Source organism: Papio anubis, chromosome 12, assembly GCF_008728515.1.
Source record: "Papio anubis isolate 15944 chromosome 12, Panubis1.0, whole genome shotgun sequence".
In the NCBI taxonomy this organism is placed as follows: domain Eukaryota; kingdom Metazoa; phylum Chordata; class Mammalia; order Primates; family Cercopithecidae; genus Papio; species Papio anubis.
The window spans coordinates 73,857,199-73,874,361 of record NC_044987.1 but is presented as its reverse complement, the minus strand read 5'-3'; the positions used below and the strand labels follow the sequence as shown (position 1 = coordinate 73,874,361).

General features: G+C 37.6%; 2 protein-coding genes across 9 annotated transcripts in view; both read left to right on the top strand.

Annotated features, from left to right (window-relative positions):
• The window catches only part of PSMA1 (proteasome 20S subunit alpha 1), a 121,042-nt gene extending 114,810 nt beyond the window's left edge, over positions 1-6,232 (top strand). For all 4 annotated transcript variants that reach the window (XM_009186524.3, XM_009186525.4, XM_009186526.4 and 1 more), the window contains 3 exons: positions 612-691; positions 3,360-3,470; positions 5,860-6,232. In XM_009186524.3, the coding sequence (XP_009184788.1) occupies positions 612-691; positions 3,360-3,470; positions 5,860-5,916 (248 nt within the window). In that variant the 3' untranslated portion in view covers positions 5,917-6,232. The remainder of the gene's footprint in view (positions 1-611; positions 692-3,359; positions 3,471-5,859) is intronic.
• A 4,951-nt stretch (positions 6,233-11,183) lies between these two features.
• COPB1 (COPI coat complex subunit beta 1) overlaps positions 11,184-17,163 on the top strand; it is a 48,361-nt gene continuing 42,381 nt past the window's right edge. For 2 of the 5 annotated variants that reach the window (XR_002517060.2, XM_003910187.3), the window contains exons 1-3: positions 11,184-11,349; positions 12,057-12,204; positions 16,629-16,858. Coding sequence is in view for 4 of the 5 variants with exons in the window: in XM_003910187.3 (XP_003910236.1) it covers positions 12,114-12,204; positions 16,629-16,858 (321 nt within the window). In the remaining variant the exon portion in view is untranslated. Of the gene's footprint in view, positions 11,350-12,056; positions 12,205-16,339; positions 16,496-16,628; positions 16,859-17,163 lie in introns of those variants that run through there. The other 3 variants (XM_009186528.4, XM_003910188.4, XM_021926006.2) reach the window with 3 other exon arrangements.

The following is a 17,163-nucleotide window of genomic DNA, read 5'->3' as shown; positions in this document are numbered from 1 at the left end:
AGGTGATTATGCAGGTTTCCCCCTTCCTTCTGTTAACGTGTGTTACACTGACTTTCAGTTGTTAAACTAACTTATCATTCTTGGGATAAATCTCGCTTGTCTATGGTATATAATTTTTTAATATGTTGCCAGGTTCCATTTGTAGTTTTTGTTGAGGGTTTTATTTTTTTATTATTGTTATTATTTTTTGCATCTATATTGGGTCTGTAGTTTTCTTTTCTTGTGATGTCTTTATTCTTGGTATCAGTAATACTGGCCACATAGAATAAGTTGGAGATTCCTTTTTACAATGAGCAAATATAGGGACTAGGATTCTACAGAATACATTCTACAAAACTTGGAGTTGTATAATTTGTTGTCAGGATTTTGATTTGACCTAGCAAAAGAGAAGATCAAAATTGTAACAGAAATAATGAGTCCTCTCATTAAATAATGATCAGCAATGTCATAGAATGCTATTAAAAGATTGTATGACTAGCATTAAACTTGGCTGTTTTTACTGTGATAAATTTAGTGTGTAACTAAAAACCACAATTTCAGACTGTAGATTTGATCAATAACAGAAGCCTAACAATGAAATTAAGAAATAATTGTTGATTTATTACATATAGGCAATTTAAATGAACTAGTTAAACATGGTCTGCGTGCCTTAAGAGAGACACTTCCTGCAGAACAGGACCTAACTACAAAGGTAAGTATTGTCTTTTCCAATTGTAGATATTAATGTTATAGTTTAAACCTTTATTGCATAAATGTAATGGAGTATATATACAATATTCTTTAATTTGGGATATGATTGTCTTGCAGATTCTTTCCCTTTAAGCTATTTGTTAAGTAATCCAATTTTATTTTTTAAGCATTTCTTTTTGGTACAAAGCAGTAAAACCAGTAAATCTCATGCAAAATGTCCTTCATTATTTTCAGCAGATTGGCCTATCTTGGTATTATTTAGTTAACAAAAATATATATATATTGAGCACCTACCATGTGCAGGCACTTTCTAGGCATTCAAAATATAGTAAACACAACAAATACCTTTTCCTTCATGGAACATACATCCTAGTAGGGAAAGATAGTATACACATAAGTACATTATATAGTATATTAGAAGAAGATAAATGCTATGTAAAAAATAAAAAAGGGTAAAAGGAGAAAGAATGACTTAATTGGATGTAGGTAGGTGGTCAAGGATATTTTCACCAAGAAAATGAAATTTGAGGAAAAGATATAAAGGAGGTAAGTGAGTGTGAGCTATGCAGATGTCTAGAGCAAAATTATTCTAGGAAATACAAATGCAAAGGCCCTAGTATTCAAGGCAAGGAGGCCAGTAGTGTTGGGGTCAATCATCAGGAGGAAAAGGAAAGAAATCAGAGAGGTAATGGAGGTCCCATAAGGCATTGTGGGTACTCTGCATTTTACTCTGAGTGGGCTATTAAGAGTTTGAGCAGAGGAATACCATGATTTGGTTTAGGTTTTAAAACAGTCACTCTGGTTGGCATTTTAACAACAAATTGTGGGCTGGGCGTGGTGGCTCATGCCTGTAATCCCAGCACTTTGGGAGGCTGAGGTGGGTGGATCACTTGAGGTCAGGAGTTTGAGACCAGCCTGGCCAACATGGTGAAACCCCGGCTCTATTAAAGATACAAAAAATTAACCAGGCGTGGTGGTGCATGCACTCCAACCTGGGTGACAAAGCAAGACTCCATCTCAAAAACAAAAACAAAAACAAAAAAACACAGACTGTAGGGGTAGATAGATAGTGGGGCTATGGGTAGAAATAGTTTTAAGGCTATTCAGGTAATTCATGTGAGAGAGGATAGTGATTGGAACAGAGTGACAGAGTTTAAGATGAAGAGTAGTAGTTCAATTTTGTATATCTTTTGAAATTACAGCCAAAAAGTTTGCTAATAGATTTGTTGTAGGGTGTGAGCGGGGAATGTCTCTGAGGTTTTGGGCCTGATTAATTGGAAGGAAAGATTTATGATTTACTGAGGTGAAGAAGACAGTGGGAGGAACAGGTTTTAAAGTAGGCGTTGGGGAGGAAGGTCAGGCAGTCAGTTGTGGACATGTAAAATTTGAAATGCCTTTTTGTCCAATTGACGGTACAGAGTAAGCAGTTATAAGCAACCAATGGAGTTCCACAGAGAGTGGTCCAACCTACATTTCAAATTTTTGAAGTCTTTATATAGAAATGGCATTTAGAGTCTGGACTGGAAGAGATTCCTAAAGGAATTGAATAGTTAGACAAGCATTATGAGGACTGGACCAAGAACACTCTAACCTTTAGCGACAGGGAGATGAGTAGGTATTAGCAAAAAAGACTGAGAAAGGTGGTCAAAGAAGTAGGAGGAAAACTTGGAAAATGAGGCATTGGAGGCAAATGAATAAACTTTCAAGGAGGAAGGGCAATGAAGTTGTCACTGAGGACTTGACAAGACAACCTTAATGGAATGATAAGGCAAAAACGTGATAGTGGAATCAGGAGAGAATGGGAGATGAGGAATTGGAGATAGCTCTTTGGAGGATATTTTCTGTTGACAGTCCACAGAAATGGAGTGGTGACTGGAAGAGGAGAGAGAAATTGTTTTGTTTTGTTTTGTTTTGTTTTTTAAGATGGAAGAAATTACATCACATTTGCTGCATGATTGTGAGAGTAATCCAGGTAAATTTAGGGAAGCATTTATGAGGAAAAATAATGAGAAAATTGTTAGAGCAATGTCCTTTAATAGTACATAGATGGAAGGGTTGGCCTTAGAGAGGAAATTTTAATGGGAAAGGAGAGAATCTAGGGACATAGGTATAGGAAAGAGTGGATATAGTGGGAACTTGTGAAAGTTCTCTTCCAGTTGCTTCTGTTTTTGCAGTAATAAAGGAACAAGGTTTTCAGCTGCAAAGAGCTTGGAGAATGTTAGAAGTGTCTTAAAGAAGAGGAGCATGAATGATGTAGGAACGGGTATAGTGGGATCCAGGAACCACTAAGGCCTACTTGAAGTTAATGATCATTAATAAAGTGAGATTAGTCACTTTTATCAAGCCATTTTGTTATAGTGATTGGATAATTATTGTTTAATATCAATGTGAAGACTTTATAACCTGCATAATCTTTTTTAAAAAATGTTTGTAGATAATATAGATCTTTGGAGTTACTCATGATAATCAAAAGTGAGTATTAATATTAAATCTGCAAATGACAAGGGTCTGCTAGTTTCCTTCTTTTTTCCCCTACCCATAAATGGTTTTTAAGGTTTTATTCAGGTGCTATATAAATCCTTATTCTGCTTTTTTCACCCAATATTTTATTATATGTATTTTTTCATCCAAATTATCTTATTTTACTTTTACCATTTCTTACCCTTCAGAATGTTTCCATTGGAATTGTTGGTAAAGACTTGGAGTTTACAATCTATGATGATGATGATGTGTCTCCATTCCTCGAAGGTCTTGAAGAAAGGCCACAGAGAAAGGCACAGGTATAATCATATCACAAGAGGCTTTAGTTCTATTGTAAGCTGCTGTTCTTACCACAACTGTGTCTGTAAATTTTCCATTTTGTCTTAAATATTGAAATGGGCCCATAATTCAAATGGCAACAGGAAAATTAAGAACTGAATAAAGTTAAATATTGAAAGGGCAGTGATCTCCATAAACACAAAAAGGGGGCCAGGTGCGGTGGCTCATGCCTGTAATCCCAGCACTTTGGGAGGCTGAGGCGGGTGAATCACGAGGTCAAGAGATGGAGACCATCCTGGCCAACATGGTGAAAGGCCGTCTCTACTAAAAATACAAAAATTAACTGGGCGTGGTGGCACGCACCTGTAGTCCCAGCTACTCAGGAGGTGAGGCAGGAGAATCGCTTGAACCTGGGAGGCGGAGGTTGCAGTGAGCCGAGATCCCGCCACTGCACTCCAGCCTGGGCGACAGAGTGAGACTCTCTCTCAAAAAAAAAAGGGGGAGGAGAAATGTTGATTATTTGGTTATCTATTGCTAGGTAATAAGCTGCCCCAAAACTTAGGGGCTTAGAACAACAAACACTACTTCTCACAATTTTGCAGCTGACTGGGGCTCAGCTACATGGTTCTTTGCTGGTCTCATCTGGGATCTCTCAAACATTGCAGTCATTTGTGGGGTGCAACTGGAACACCCAAGAAAACTTTAGTCACCTGTCTTCTTTACTAACACCTTTTAGGTGTCTTAGAGGAGCATCTATAAGGCAAAGACCTCTGCTAGGATGACTGAGCCTCTATCCATGTAGTTTCAGGGCCACTTCTTCAGCAGGGTCTCTAGCATGTTGGCAACTCAGGGCTTGCAAAAGTCAGAAGTGAAAGCCGCCAGGCATTCTTAAGGCTGAGACGCAGGACTGGCACAACATCACTTACACACATTCGGTTGGTTAAAGTGAGTCACTGGCCCGGCCCAGATTCTGTGTGAGCAGAAACTGGAAGAAATGCTCATTGGGGGCCAGCTTTGGACACTAAGATGGCTCTTCATGAAGAGAAAAGCATCAAGAAGTGAATCTCAGGTTAAATACGGGTCTTTTTGCTGGATGTTTAGAATACACATTTGCTATTTATAGATGCTTATTTGATAGCTATGTAATTGAAAGTAAAAAAGAATCTAGTATGGAAATCTCTACAGCATGAGCATTTTGAACTTGAAAAGGATATTTTTGGTACTATTTGGGGGAGCAAGATTTGCAATATTTAAACTGTTTTTGATAAAAACTAGCACTGTTGGGAAGAATGCTGTGGAATATCGCACAACTAGTTTGGTAAAGGGGAAAAGAATGTCTAAAAAGTGCTGATTGTATTTTAAGCCTAATAGTGATAATACAAGGGAGGCTTTTACTCCTGAGCAATACAAAGTATGTTAAAATGGTAGAATTGTTCAATGATATTTAGGTTTTCAGAAATGTGAAATTATATGTACAGTTATCCTCAAACAGTGTGGGGTTTAGTAGTGCCAAACCCCAGCACAGTTGAAAAATCACATACAACTTTTGACTCCTAAAAATCTTCTGATAGCCTGCTGTTGACTGGAAGCCTTACCGATTACATAAACTGGCATTTAACACATAAATAGACTAGTTTCTTTTTTTTTGTTTTTTGAGGCAAGGTCTTGCCCTCTTTTCCAGGCTGGAGTGCAGTGGTGCTATCAGACCTCACTGCAAGGTTGAACTCCTGGGCTCAAGCGATTCTCCCACTTCCCCCTACCCCACCAAGTAGCTGAAACTACAGGTGTGTGCCACCGTGCCCAGCAAATTTTTTTTCTTTTTAGTAGAGACAGGATCTCACTGTGTTGCCCAGGCCAGTTTCAAACTCATGGGCTCAGGCAATCCTTCTGCCTCAGCCTCCCAGTGTGTTGGGATTACAGGTGTGAACCGCTGCACCCAACCAAATAGACTAGTTTCTACATATATTTTATGCATTCATGGCATACCTTTTTCTTATTCTTTTTTATTATATTTCTAGGCTACACAGTTGGTCTGCTAGTTTATATTTATTGGAAAAAAACAAACAAACAAAAGCTTCACCCTAAACAATGTTAGAGTGAAAGCAAACAAAAAGAAAAAGAAAAAAATCTGCATATAAATGTACCCTCACTGTTTAAACCTTTGTTGTTCAGGGGCCAACTGTATTTTTTTTTTAAATAAAAAATCTTTATTCACCTCAAATCATGAGCACTCAAGGAGAAAAAAAGTACTGCTCAGAAATGTTAACAGAACAGTGAACTAAAATTGTGTATTCAGAATATCTCTTTACCCCTTTTTCTCAATTTTTTATAATGTAATATTTGTGATTAGATGTGTATACTGACCAAGTGTTCATTTTACATATTTTCTTTTTTTCTTTCCCTGTTAAGCCTGCTCAACCTGCTGATGAACCTGCAGAAAAGGCTGATGAACCAATGGAACATTAAGTGATAAGCCAGTCTATATATGTATTATCAAATATGTAAGAATATAGGCACCACATACTGATGACAATAATCTATACTTTGAACCAAAAGTTGCAGAGTGGTGGAATGCTATGTTTTAGGAATCAGTCCAGATGTGAGTTTTTTCCAAGCAACCTCACTGAAACCTATATAATGGAATACATTTTTCTTTGAGAGGGTCTGTATAATCATTTTCTAGAAAGTATGGGTATCTATACTAATGTTTTTATATGAAGAATATAGGTGTCTTTGTGGTTTTAAAGACAACTGTGAAATAAAATTGTTTCAATGCCTGGTATATTGGCTTTTTATTTTTTTAAGTAGCTTCAACTATAGTAGTCTGGGATTACAACTGGTCATTTGCCTAATTAAATTGCCTTATTTTTAGTGATGGAGAAAAATAATACCTCTTATCTATCATAGCCGTATAACAATTCTCCAGTGTATGGACTGGCTGCATGAGAATCCATGGAGATTTGGTTTAGAATACAAATTTCAGGCCGGGCGCAGTGGCTCACTCCTGTAATCCCAGCACTTTGGGAGGCCAAGACGGGCGGATCACGAGGTCAGGAGATCGAGAGCATCCTGGCTAACACGGTGAAACCCTGTCTCTACTAAAAATACAAAAATTAGCCGGGCGCGGTGGTGGGCACCTGTAGTCCCAGCTACATGGGAGGCTGAGGCAGGAGAATGGCGTGAACCTGGGAGGCGGAGCTTGCAGTGAGTGGAGATCGCGCCACTGCACTCCAGCCTGGGTGACAGAGCGAGACTCCGTCTCAAAAAAAAAAAAATTTCAGGGTTCAACTGTGGTGATTTTAATTAAAACCTAAGAAACCACCACTTGCTGATATAAGCATCAACTATCATATGAATGGTTTTCTTTCCAACCAGCAGATGGCAGTAGTTGTAGCTCTGATCTTTGTAGGGAACTTCTATAAAAACAACACATGGGAAATTTTAATCCTAAATCTTTTATCCTCTCCAGCCCCACTCCAGCATGATCTTTAGGCTGCCTTCTGTTATTCCCATGAGTGGTATACTCAGGTATTGCAGAACCATTTTTATCTTAGACCATGTAAAATGAAATTAGAGGAAATAATCTGATTTTTTAAAAAAAACAAAAAAACATAATCCTGGCTGGGCACAGTGGCTCATGCCTGTAATCCCAGCAGTTTGGGAAGCCGAGGTGGGCAGATCACCTGAGGTCAGGAGTTCGAGACCAACCTGACCAACGTGGAGAAACCTCATCTGTACTAAAAATACGAAACAATTAGCTGGGTATGCTGGCACATGCCTATAATCCTAGCTACTCAGGAGGCTGGGGCAGGAGAATCACTTGAACCCAGGAGGCAGAGGTTGCAGTGAGCCGAGATTGTACCATTGCACTCTAGCCTGGGCAACAAGAGTGAAACTCCATCTCAAAAAAAATTTTAATTTAATTTTAAAAAACCCATAATCCAAAATTTGGCTGTTGATGTCTAGAGGAGTTATTTTATTTTCTGAGATAATACGTCTTTCTGAAGAGAAATTAATTTACAGATAGTAACCCATTTTAGACCTAATTCTAATTAGCTGCTACTGGCTTTAGGCAAGTTACTTAACTATTTTAAGGAAACCCTTTGGAGAATTATACTGAGGGTTAAAAGGGAGAATTTATGTGATAACACCTTTTAAACTCAAATTCATACAATGTTAGTTTATTTTTCCCCCCAACTTTCCCAAATCTTCAAAAACCTTAGTAGGTTTAAATCTCCCTGATTTCTTAGAGAATGGTAAAAGTAGCTCTGGGAGCCCTATTAAGGGAAAGATGTCAGTTTCTCGACCAGTAGCCTCAGGAATCTACCATGTAAGCTTGGGAGTTAGACGCAAGTACCATCTTGCTATTTGACCTACAATGGAGTTGCATCAAGCACATGTAACTTTCCACACACATACACACACACACACAATAGTGAACTCAAACTCCCACCTGCCTCCACACTCAATGGGAATATAGTCTGGGGAGGGAGCATAAGCGGGAAATGTAATAATCTGCCTTTTACTTAGGCAGGTCTCTCTTCCACATGCCTTCCATTGGGTGAGCCTCTCTTTGCTGAATGATTCTGCTGAATGATTCTGTTGTTTAAAAATATTGTGGCTCACACTTGTAATCCCAGCACTTTGGGAGGCCAAGGAGGGTGGATCACCTGAGGTCAGGAATTCGAGACCAGCCTGGCCAACATGCCAAAACCCCATCTCTACTAAAAATACAAAAATTAGCTGGGCATGGTAGCACACGCCTGTAGTCTCAGCTACTCGGGAGGCTGAGGCAGGAAAATCGCTTGAACTTGGGAGGCGGAGGTTGCAGTGAGCTGAGATAATGCCACTGCACTCCAGCCTGGTCAGGCGACACAGCGAGACTCTGTCTCAAAAAATAAAAACAAAGATATTGTATGTTTATCCTTGTGGAACATGTACCTGTTCCACAAATGCAAACCACTAGTTGGCTTGTATTCAACTAAAATAAATAAATAAATAAATATTCTGTATTGTATTTCGGGAGCAATTTAAGTAATTTTTTCAACGTGATTTTTAGTCTTATATACTGACTTTCGAACTTAAAGTCCTCCCACTCCAGTAATACTCAACCCCACTGTATATACAGTTCATTGTGACGCCCTTTCACGTTTAGTCTGTTGTACTCACATACTCCATTTAGTCTGCTGAATAATTACAAACAGTAAAATCCTAATGATGTTTTATAAAGTCTGTCACTTTGATACAAAGATACTCAATTCACCTGACATTTATTGAGCATGTGTATGTGCAGCTCTGAAAAACTGGCATGGAATAAAAGGCAGTAGCTAGGTGCGTTGGCTCACGCCTGTAATCCCAACACTTTGAGAGGCTGAGGTGGGAGGATTGCTTGAGTTCAGGAGTTCAAGACCAACCTGGGCAATACGGTGAGACCCCATCTCTACAAAAATTTTTAAAACTTAGCTGGGTGTGGTGGCACACACCTGTGGTCCCAGCTACTCAGGAGGCTGAGGTGGGAGAATCACTTGAGCCCAGAGTCTGCGGCTGCAATGAGCTATGATCACACCGCTGTACTCTGGCCTGGGTGACAGAGTGAGACTCTTGTCTCAAAAAAATAAAAGTAATAAATAAAGTAGATGACAGGATTCAGGTCCTAGTTCTAACTCAGTGTTTGGCCATTACATGATTTGGTGGGGCAAGTCCCTATTCTCTAGGCCTTGACTTTTTAGATATCACAATTTCTATGGTCCTTGATATAATGACATGTTTTTGCTCTGCATTTATAATTTAAAAGGCATTCAAAATTATATGATTATATCTTAGAGTAAAAAAGCCCAAAACAAAATGTGTTTTACAACAGATCAGGAAGAGTTAATGAGGCTAATATTAAGGTCCTTATACCCATTCAAAAAGCTTTGTACTTAAGAATATGGAAAAATATATGCACTGCCAATGACAATTGTAGGTTCAGATCTAACTAAAGTAATATGTAAAACATTACATTTTCTTGCCTTTTCATATTTAGTACTTAATGACTTGGGGTCATGAGAAACCTCAAAGTTACTCTGTAACACAATGAACCTCCGGGGCAAATGAAGTCTGTACGGTTTAAGTCCTACCCCATGATGGCCCTAAACTGAGCTTTCTTACTGTAAGTCTAGTTTTTATACCTTTTTTGCTGACAGATTGCCACTTTTTGGTAAGTTAAGTGGGCTTGGAAACCAGATAACTGCATTTGTAAAACTTCATGTTAAAAACGAATACACAGAAAAGGAACAAACTGTTGTACACACATCTTGGATTGATCTCAAGGGAATTACACTGAGTAAAAAAATCCAGTCTCAAAATATTATTGTATAATTCCATTTATATAACATTGAGATGATAAAAATCATAGAAAATTATTAGTGGTTACCACAGGTTAGTGTGGGAGGTAGCTATGGCTATTAAAGGATGACATGACAGCATGAGAATCCTTGTGATGGAACTGTTCTGTGTCTCGACTGTGTTGGTGATCACACACATATAAGAATGATAAAATTGTCTACAAGTGAATATAAAAATGAGTACATGTAAAACTAGTGAAGTCTGAATAAGGTTGGGTGAATTATGTCTGTCAATTTCTTGAAATTGATATTGTACTATATGCAAGATGTTACTATTGGGAGAAACTGGGTAAAGAGTATATGGAAACTGTATTCAAGTCATTCTACAATTGTTTTTTAAAAATGAGTGCACAGAATCAGAGGAGGCACTCTCTTTTAGTGCTGTCAACACATGGCTTTTGTAATACATTTTGGGTGCTCAAAGAATATGTAGTTTGCTTGATGGTTCTAAAAAGAGAAATCTCAAAAGAGCTAGATCCTACATAAATGAGGTACTATTGGTGTTCCATCTTCTGAGATGAACCTGTTAATTAGGGCAGTTGCCGTCAGATCTCTTTTTATTCACAATATTTTGCTTAAGCTTTAAAATATTTTGTTATTAATAATTGGTCATAAAACCTTTTTGGGGGAAGAGGGGGGGTAGGGGCGGGGCGTGCTATGGAACTTCAAATGGGCAAAACCAAAAGTACTGTGGCTGATTGCAGCTGTAACAATTAGGTCTTTGGAGATACGTAAAATCCTTTAAAGCAGTGACTGTCTCCCTTTATGCATAAAAATTTTTTCTAATCTACTGGGTGCTCAGGAAGGATCACGGAAAGAGGGCATTATTAAATAAAAAGAAATTATACCAATGTGGCTTTGGATTTTCAAATAACTCTAGCCCTACCTGCAGAGAGGCAGATTCAAACTACACGCGATGTTAAGAACTGAAATGGATTTTAATCTAGTGACCATTAATAAAATAACTGAATTAGTTTCCCAATAGTATTAGTTACTTTCCCAGTTTATTAGGGGGTGAGCAAGAAAAAGCATTCCTGGGTTTCCACTTTCCAGTCCAGAGCTGTTTTTCACGGGAATACAGCCCTGCAAAAGTTTCCCTCTCTCCAAGCACTTCCTCCCCTTGACTGTTCCTGGAAGAAGGAACGACTTCCAGTTAGAGTTTAAATGAGCATAGTGCCTAACTCAGCTCTTGGCTTTCAGGGAAAACTAGAAAATACGTGGTTTCATTGCTCTGCGGCCTAATCCAACCCCGGACGAGAGAAGAGTAAGAAAATAGGATACACTTGCAGCGCGCAAGCGCTGCACAAAGAAGGCATGTCCTCTCTGAGTCGCCGTAGGTGCTAGGTGGCTGTGGCTTTGGTCGTTACCCCACCCCCTTCCACGTCAGCCAAGGACTCTGGAGCCGCCGCCGCTGCTGCGGGTTGGAGCCGGAGTAGACGGATCCACGGCTGCCCCAAACCACTACCCCTCGGAGCCTGGTAGTGGGCCACAAGCCCCCAGTCCCGGAGGAGTGGTGGGTCGGGCAGAGTCGGAAGAACTGGCTCTCTAGCTGGAAGATGCGGAAAGGGAGCGACTAGGCCGCTTGCGTCTGGGCCTGGCAGAGGGGACGGGGTCGGGGTAGGGGCGGGGGCCTAGGAAGCTCCGGGTCGGACGCTGCATCCCGCCCTCTGTATTGGTCAGGGGTCTTTCCCTCCCAAGACCCCGAGGCTTACCCTTTCAGGCCCAGGCCTGCTTTGCTGGGGGAAGGGGAGGAGGAAGCGGGTGGGGCGAGGTGGGGGTGCAGCGCGCTGATTAAGGGGCCGGCGGACGTATAGTCGGAACCCACCAAGGACCGCGATAAAGCGCTTTAGGGTTTTGGCAGAGTATTCAGGCACAAGGTCTCCTAACTTGAGCATGCAGCTTGTGTGTTGTGTTAAAAACTGTATGTTCCATAACATTGTGGGGTTTGGCTGGGGGACTGTCACTGTTCTGTGGGCCTTCCTTCGGCTGTACAGCATTCTCAAACACTGGACTCGTGTGCGATGGAGGGAGTGATAGATAATATACTTTATGCCGGAGCTGACAGTGTGGTTTTTACTAGAATTTATTTTTATGGGAACACGATATAGATTGACCTGTCCTTTCTAATACTTTAAAATGTCACTATAGATACTGGTTTGTGGGTTTTTTGTTTGTTTCTTTGTTTGATTTGTAATCATGTACCTGTGTTTATTTTTCTAGATTTTCTGGCATCCTTAAGTCTTGTATCAAGGATTAATTATAATATAACCAGAAACCATGACGGCAGCTGAGAACGTGTGCTACACGTTAATTAACGTGCCAATGGATTCAGAACCACCATCTGAAATTAGCTTAAAAAATGATCTAGGTAAACTTTGATATTATTTTGAGAATGAAATGAAAAAAGAAAAGACGAAAATAAAAAACTCATATTTCTTATTCCTTTATAATTAGAAATGCTTAATTTTTGTCTAAAGTTTTTCTAGGATCTCTTCAATAGACCTTTTATTAAATTAAATGCGAACTCCTTTAGACTAAATATTGGTTGTTTGAAATAGAACATCTCAGTAAACCTAAAGAGATTTTAATAGTTTAGATATTCCTCAAAATGTCATCATTTTTGTGGAGTTCAATATATTATACTTAATGTAGCTGATGATATTCTCTAGGCAACAGATTGAGGATGTGTATTGGAATATCTTAATTCTATTGTGCACTTAATTTCATGTTACTTAGCTTGTAAAACCAAAAGAACTTTGTTCTTTGGGTTACCCACCCAGACAATTAGATCAACACTGGAATAAACATGTATTTTCCCGAAAAGTTTAACTTTTCATTTTTTAAGCATTTTTGCAAACAAGAAAACAACTATATTTGTGAATTTTATGTTTTTAATGTTTAATTTTTGTGGGTATACAGTAGATGTATATATTTATGGGCTACATGAAATGCTTTGATACAGGCATGCAATGCATAATCATCACATCATGGAAAAATGGAGTATCCATCCCTTCAAGCATTTCTCTTTTGTGTGACAAACCAGTTACACTTTTAGTTATTTTTAAATGTACAATTAAATTATTGACTATAGTTACCCCGGGTGCTATCAAATATGGGGTCTAACTCATTTTTTCTTTTTTAGCCATCTCCGCTTTCCTCCCACTACCCTTCCCACCTCTGATAACCATCCTTTTACTCTATCTCCATGAGTTTGTTTGATTTTTAGCTTCCACAAATAAGTGAGAACATGTGAAGTTTGTCTTTCTGTGCCTGACTTATTTCACGTAACATAATGACCTCCAGTACCATCCATGTTGTTGCAAATGGCAGGATCTCATTCTTTTTTATGGTTGAATAGTACTCCATTGTGTATATGTACCACATTTTCTTTATCGATTTATCCGTTGGTGGACACAGGTTGCTTTCAAGTTTTGACTGTTGTAAACAGTGCTGCAACAAACATAGGAGTGCAGATATCTCTTTGATGTACTCATTTCCTTTCTTTTGGATATATACCCAGCAGTCAGATTGCTGAATCGTATGGTAGCTCTATTTTTAGTTTTTTGAGGACCCTCCAAACTTCTCTGTAGTGGTTGTACTAGTTTACATTCCTACCAACAGTGTACAAGGGTTCCCTTTTCTCCACATCTTCACCAGCATTTGTTATTGCTTGTCTTTTGGATAAAAGCCATTTTAACTGGGGTGAGATGATATCTCATTGTAGTTTTGATGTGCATTTCTCTTATGATCAGTGACATTGAGCACCTTTTCATATGCCTATTTGCCATTTGTATGTATTTCTGAAATGTCTGTTCAAATCTTTTGCCCATTTTTAGATCAGATTATGAGATTTTTTTTTCCTATAGAGTTTTTTGAGCTCCTTACATTTTCTGGTTATTAATCCCTTGTTAGATGGGTAGTCTGCACATGTTTTCTCCCATTCTGTGAGTTGTCTCATCACGTATGTCAATTGTTTCCTTTGCTGTGCGGAAGCTTTTTAACTTGGTATGATCCCGTTTGTCCGTTTTTGCTTTGGTTGCCTGTGCCTGTGGGGTATTACTGAAGACATTTTTGGCCAGACCAGTTACCTGGAGGTTTTTCCCAATGTTTTCTCATAGTAGTTTCATAGTTTAAAGTCTTAGATTTAAGCCTTTAATCTATTTTGATTTTATTTTTGTATAAGTTAAGAGATAGGGACAAGTTTCATTCTTCTGCATATAGTTTTCCAAGCACCACTATTGAAGGGACTGTCTTTTCCCCAATGTATGTTCTTGGCACCTTTGTCAAAATGAGTTCACTGTAGGTGTATGGATTTGTTTCCAGGTTCTCTATTATTTTCCATCAGTCTGTGTGTGTTTTTATGCCAGTACCATGCTGTTTTGGTTACTATAGCTATGTAGGATAATTTGATGTCAAATAATGTGATTCCTTCAGTTTTGTTCTTTTTGCTAAAGATTGCTTTAGCTATTCTGGGTCTTTTGTGGTTCCATATAAATTTTAGGATTGTTTTTTCTAGTTCTATGAAGAATGTCATTGGTATTTTGATAGGAATTTTATTGAATCTAGATTGTTTTGGGGGTGGTATGGACATTTTAGCAATATTGATTCTTCTAATCCATGATCATGGAAGATCTTTCCATTTGTTGATGTCCTCTTCAACTTCTTTCATCAGTATTTATAGTTTTCATTGTAGAACTCTTTTCATTTCTTTGATTAAATTAATCCCTAGATATCTAATTTTATGTGTGGGTATTGTAAATGGGATTAGATTAATTTTTAAATTTCTTTTTCAGATTGTTCACTGTTGGCATATAGAAATTTTACTTATTTTTGTATGTTGATTTTGTGTCCTCAAACTTAACTGAATTTATCATATTTCTGAATTTTAAAAATGTATCCTGTGTCTCCTTTTTGTGAGTGATTCTGTCAAGGAAAAAAAATTTATAATTAATACACTTTCCAAAGTTATGATTCTTGTTTAATTGAACTACTAAAAATAAATATAACTTAAACTGATAAATATTGTTTAAACAGAGCAGAGTGAGAATTATGCTTCAAATATAGAAAGTATCTTTTAGAAGATAGTTTGCAGTTTGAAAATAAACTTAATGTTTTACTTGTCTAATCCCACTTCTTAATCAGCAGTAATGGAATACCTCCTGATTTTAGGTTACTTAATACTAGGTTTCTATAGAGGTCTATTTTTAGAGAAGGGAAAAGAAACCCACTTTTATGACATTTAAAATGATACCATTATATGCATAAGCCACATATATTTCCCTGTTTTCATATTCATGTAGGATAGTTGAATGCAAAATAGTGAATACACTCATTAGTGGTTTTTTTCCCTCATAATTTAAAATTTTTCATTATTGGATCCTCAGGATACTTAAGGTTATAGGTAGGAAGGTAAAGAACAAAATTTGCCTCTAGTTGGAACGATGCCCTAGTCTTAATTGAAGCTGCCTTAACTACTTTCCTCCAACCAATAAATATATACGTACTCTCCAGTTTAATGTATATTTTTGCCATTAAGAACAGTTGAGACTGGGCACGGTGGCTCATGCCTGTTATCCCAGCACTTTGGGAAGCTGAGGCAGGTGGATCACTTGACGTCAGGAGTTCAAGACCAGAGTGACCAACATGGTGAAACCACATCTCTAGTAAAAATACAAAAAGTTTAAGTGGCTATTAAATGAAAAGTTCTGAGAGTCAGATGAGCCACCTCATCTGACCCTCAGAACTTTTCATTTAATAGCCATTTAGCTCTAATCATTATAAATTTATTTCTCATATTTAGGCCCAAATCTGGTTCCCAGTAACTATTAGTTGTAGTTCTTTTCTACCATTAGTTTTCTGCCATTAGTTGTAGTTCTTTTCCTCATAATGGTCCTGAGATTATTGAAGACTTGTGATCACTCTTTGTTCTCCCCTTCCCAAGATAATTCATTTATTTTGATGATCTAAACAGTTGTAGTAGCAGTGTGCTACTACATACTTCTCTGCCTTTGAATTTTGCATCCGGAAGATTTTTAGTACTATAAATTCTTCAGTATGCAGTGATAATGGTGTGAAATTATAGATAGTTTTGCATAAAATACTTTATATTGCAGAGTTTTTAGGCTAAAAGTAAACTAGCATTTTATCTTAAATGTGTCATCCTTAATTCTAAATAATGACTACTAATCTAGAACATTTGAATTACCTCGCAGTTTTCCAGATGGTAAGAAACATTCTAAAGTTTTACAGCCTGTAGAACTATGATGAGATTTTAGAAATAATGCACTATTTTAGTTTTCCGCCTTTTTGAGTATGACATTTCTCTTTCTAATGTTAAAAAAGTTACATATTTATCCTCCCGTAATAGTAGTTTTAACTTTGCTAAAATGCACACAAATAGCTAAAAGCTGTTTTGAATTCAGAAGCAATTAATAGCATGTGTTTTCATTTTGAAAAATAGCTATATGTGTTTTGAAGCACATGTTTACTTGGTATGACTGTAGATTCATGGAGTCTGCATTAACTCAATTGGCTGGGAACCAGAAATCTAATCCAATGCCTTCATATTGTATATAAAGAGTCTGATTTCCAGAGATAAATGACTTGAACAAAGACAACTTGTTTGGTGGAGAACCAGGTGAAGAACGCTTGTCACTTGGGTTTGTACTTTTATTACCATTGCTGATACTGAATTAAGAAGATACATTTTATTTTGTTAATTGATTTTAAATTTATGTGATGAATTTTCTTTTGAAATAATTGTGCTTTTTTTTTTTTCAATTTGTGATTCAGAAAAAGGAGATGTAAAGTCAAAGACTGAAGCTTTGAAGAAAGTAATCATTATGATTCTGAATGGTGAAAAGCTTCCTGGACTTCTGATGACCATCATTCGTTTTGTGCTACCTCTTCAGGATCACACTATCAAGAAATTACTTCTGGTATTTTGGGAAATTGTTCCTAAAACAACTCCAGATGGGAGACTTTTACACGAGATGATCCTTGTATGTGATGCATATAGAAAGGTAAACCAAATCTTAATTTTGTCTGAATATTGCTTTGAATTTAGATCTAAAATTGGTAGAGAATGGACTTTGTTTTAATTGTTAAAATTGAGTCTTTGATAAGATGTAAGTTGTAGAGATTTGGAATTAAAGTTGTAAAGAGTTATTGTAAAAAGTTTTATCGTCACTCTTTTCAGACATTTTCTATGCATTTTATGTGTATATATTAATTAAAAAACAGTGACACATGTAAGACATTGATGAGATAGGTAAAAATTGCTTCAGTCAACAAGAATATGATGGAAATTGGTAATCTAGGTCTTTTT